The sequence below is a fragment of the Myotis davidii genome, unplaced genomic scaffold (genome assembly GCF_000327345.1).
Source record: "Myotis davidii unplaced genomic scaffold, ASM32734v1 scaffold147, whole genome shotgun sequence".
Taxonomy (NCBI): domain Eukaryota; kingdom Metazoa; phylum Chordata; class Mammalia; order Chiroptera; family Vespertilionidae; genus Myotis; species Myotis davidii.
In genome coordinates this window covers 9,793,368-9,797,612 of record NW_006383010.1, presented here as the reverse complement: position 1 = coordinate 9,797,612, position 4,245 = coordinate 9,793,368, and the positions used below count along the sequence as shown (strand labels likewise).

Sequence of the window (4,245 nt, the reverse complement as noted above, 5' to 3'; positions counted from 1 at the left end):
TTACAGAATAGTCTAGAAACCAACTTCAAATCAAGGTTCAGCTACCCATTACCAGGTGTAAGGAAGTAATCACTGATAAGAGGTACTTACTTCACTGCTGACTGGTCCATAGGCATGACCTGAAGAATCTGGTTCTTCTAAATACAGAGTGTAAAAGTGTGGTCTAAATCAAACAGTATCAAAATGTAATATTTTATGAACACATTGTACAACAGAATGAAAAGAATAATTCAACAATCGACAGTGAACAAAAATTATACAACACTGGGGTAGTGTTTCTAAACTTGCTGGGAAATAATTTGCAGGTTGAAAATTCTTCAGAATGTGACTGTAATAGCTCAACAAAGAATTCATTTGGATATCAAACCTCATAGCTAATATCAAAGTTTTCTTGCAGTCTATTTTAAAATAATTGTATAATTTCTATAAGACAAAGGAGTATTTACAATACATACCTTTTATCTTTAGGAAGCTGTAGCCATTTAAGAACACTTAAAATTCTTTCTTCAAATGGTACTGAACTAAAATTAAGAATAAACAAAATGAAACAAATCTGGGACCACTGTTTAGGTTTAAAATATAAATGTTTTTCTTCACAAAATTGCATTAAGAAAGATTAAAACAATCTAATGCATCAATTGTGTCTGAAGCCATGTAAGAGTTTTATTTGGAAACTAAAATTTGTCTCCCCCAAAAAAGGAACAAAAGTTAACCCATTGTACGCCATAAGCGTCTTAGATGCAGGCAGCGGACCTTCCCCACACACCATGTGCGTCTATAAAAAAATAAATGTTTGCCCTAAGTGGCAGCCCTGACCAACTTTAAAATCATTTTTCGTGAGAATTTTCAGCTGAAAATATTCAAGAACAACTGAATTGTGAGTAATATATTTATTTTTATAATGTTCATTGCAAATTGATTTTTTAAATTAAACTCAAAATATCATAACATGTGGGGGTTGTTTTCATTATGGACGCATGGCAGTAAACTGGTAAGTTTTCCACAAATGAAAGTTGTCATTGGGCTTAAAAATATGCTTCTTAAACTCTACTTGAGGATATTTCTCCTATACCTGAGAATAGCAATTGCTACCATATGAAAAACCCATGTATCTGTACACTCTTCAAAGGCACCTCATGAAACTCACTTATTGATGACTCAGTAAAAGAAGGAAGTAGGCAGCTGGTGAACAGCTAGTTCCCCAAGCAACATTTCTTCAGCAGAATTAATGACACCTTCCTCCAGGCACAGGATTTTGTTTACAAAACTCCACCAAAGTGTGTGCTTGCCCAAACCAATTACAGTTGCATGAGTTGTATTCTCTATTAGACTTTGAGAAGCCAAAGAACATATATCACTAATCTTTGAATTCCCCATGACCCTTACGGCGGAACGACCAGAACAACCGGTCGTTATGACATGCACTGACCACCAGGGGGCAGACGCTCAGTGCAGGTGCTGCCCTCTGGTGGTCAGTGCCCTCCCACAGGAGGAGTGCCGCTCAGCCAGAAGCTGGCCTCTCCTGCCTCCGCAGCAGCACCAAGGAGCAGCAAGCCAAGTGGTAAGGAGCAAGCAAGAGGGCAGTTAGGAGTAAGCAGGTGGGCTATGTAAGGAGCGAGCAGGTGGTGGTTAGGAGCAAGCAGGTGGGTGGTTAGGAGCCAGTGGTCCCTAGGAGCCAGCAGTCCCAGATTGCAAGAGGGCACAGCTGGGCTGAGGGGCCCCCTGCCCCATGCACAAATTTCATTTCCAGGGGCCTCAAGTGGTAAATAATAAGGTGGGAAGAAGCACTACACTATGCTCAAATGAACCATAGAGAATTAACAATGGCATTAAGATCACCAAAGAAGCCCGACTGGTGTCGCTCAGTGGTTAAGCACTGACCTATGAACTAGGAGGTCACAGTTCAATTGGTTCAATTTCGGTCAGTGCACATGCCTGGACCCCTGTAGGGAATGTGCAGGAGGCAGCCAATAAATGATTCTCTCTCATCATTGATGTTTCTATCTTTCTCCTTTCCCTTCCTCTCTGAAATACATATTTCTTTTCCTTCCTTCCTTCCTTCCTTCCTTTATTTTAAATGTGATTCTATGTTATAGTCCTAGAAAAAGCACATCTACACATACCCATTATATATTTTATAGATGTCTGGGAAAATTCCATTAATTTCCACATCTGAGCCTGGCCAAAAATATGTGGCAGTCCTCAGGCCTTGATATTTTGCTGTGAGCCAAATCTGGAAAAGATCACAAAGAAAAGTTAGGAGATGTAAATACTAGAGGCCCAGTACACGAAATTTGTGCATGGAAGAGGGGTCCCTCAGCCTGGCCTGTACCCTCTCACAATCCAGGACCACTGGCTCCTACCTGCTCACCTGCTTGCCTGCCTGATCGCCCCTAACCTCTCTGCCTGCCTGCCTGATCACCCCAACTGCTCTCCCCTGCCTGCCTGATTGCCACTAACCACTCTCCTCTGCTGGCCTGATCGCCCCTAACTGCCTCTGCCTGGGCCCCTGCCACCGTGGCTTTGTCTGGAAGGACATCTGGAAGGATGACCGCTCTAATTAGCATATTGCCCTTTTATTAGTATAGATTGATTTCTTAGGAAAACATGTGTTTATGTAACACCAATGCATTCTTCTCAAGTGCTAGGATGTTTTCAAGGTTAATAAGATCCAGCAGTTAGATTTTAAAATAATAATGTAATATGACTCTGAACAGCAGCAAAATTAAATTAGATAGAGACTAAATTAACCTAAAAAATATGGGCATAAGTCAGTTGGCAACTACTGCAACTTTTAGACCTTACCCATACTTAACAGGTTCTCCTTGAAAAAAAGAAAAATTCACAAATATGTATGTCCAATTTATCAACATTTTAACTTATATAACTAATATTTATAAAGCATTTATTATTGCCAATTACAGTTCTAAATCGTAGTCCAATAAGTATCCTAGATTATTAATTTAAATAACCCTCAAAAAACCTATAAGCTACTTAACAGTATTATCTACAGTATAGACATGAGAAAACTAAGGCCCAGAAAAAATAATTTGCCCAAAGTCACAGAGCTTTAATATCAGAGCTAAAATTTGAATTTTATAACCTGTAAATTACACATCATGCTCTTTTTCCAAGAGGATTACTAAGACTATCCAAATAGAAATATCGTAACAATTTTAAAAAAATAGAAAGGATACATACAAATCACAATCAGAGAGAATCTTCTAAGTTATCATATGCAAAAGAAGTCAAAGTTTACCTCCTTCAGAAATAATTAGCTTTGTGTAGATCAAAATATTACCTCCCATCCACTTACTGCCATACGCTACTAATACAAGAAGATAGAATCAAGCAGAAAGAAAAATCGCCTAGAATAACCCGAGCCCAATTCTGAAATAAATTACTACTCTCATTATACAATGACCCACACTGCATTTAGGATTGTCAGCATTCATCTACAAAAGGATGGCCGTAGACATCGTAAATGAAGCAGGTTATTAAGAGCGCCAGGGAATCTGGCATTTTACTCTGCTTGTAAGAGATGAGAATAACGACAGAAACGGCTTTAGTCTCCAAAACAAAACAACTTACCGGTTCTCCTTTGTACCACTCAGGATTAAATTTCTCTTTACTTTTAAGTGCAAAGGAAGCATTCATTTTGGGGTCGTACATTTTATTATCAATTATGCCATGGGATTCGGGATAAAGACCCTGAAAAATATAAAATGCAGGTTTTATGCAAGTAATGAGTGTTTCAATGTTAAAGTGACTGAACAGTTTCATCAAAGGAAAAGAGGTTACTGAAGCTATAAGGAACTTAACACAGTGTAAGGAGGGAAAAACAAAACAATAAGTTTTATCAAAATACAACCAGCCACTCAAAATGTTATGTAGTATTTGTGTTTTTCATTATGTAAAAGGAGGTAATAAGTTAGCAATGCTACAAATGAGGGGCTATATAAATAGGCAGCCTCCCAAATTGTGAAAAAAAAATACTATACTATCTTTTTGCATGGCTGAGAAAGGCATTTCTGCAGAACAAACTTTTTTTGGTTGGGATCCATACAAGCTAAAGTATTAATTTTCTGGCTTCAAGGCCAAATGAATTCTACTTTTTATTTTCCTGGATTCAAATTAAATCTGGAAACTTTGACTGAAACAAAAACAGGACTGTAATCCTATCCAGAGGAGGCAGAGTGATTTGCTCAAACTCATCCATCAAAATGATTGATTGTCCATGGACAC

General features: G+C 38.2%; 1 protein-coding gene across 1 annotated transcript in view; it reads right to left on the bottom strand.

Moving 5' to 3' along the window:
• Positions 1–4,245, bottom strand: part of ENPP1 (ectonucleotide pyrophosphatase/phosphodiesterase 1) — a 77,524-nt gene that overhangs the window by 22,727 nt on the left and 50,552 nt on the right. Inside the window, exons 11-14 of the mRNA XM_006778481.2 lie at positions 3,592–3,711; positions 2,124–2,233; positions 456–521; positions 91–163 (exon numbers count right to left, since the gene is read on the bottom strand). Of these exons, the coding sequence (XP_006778544.2) occupies positions 91–163; positions 456–521; positions 2,124–2,233; positions 3,592–3,711 (369 nt within the window). The remainder of the gene's footprint in view (positions 1–90; positions 164–455; positions 522–2,123; positions 2,234–3,591; positions 3,712–4,245) is intronic.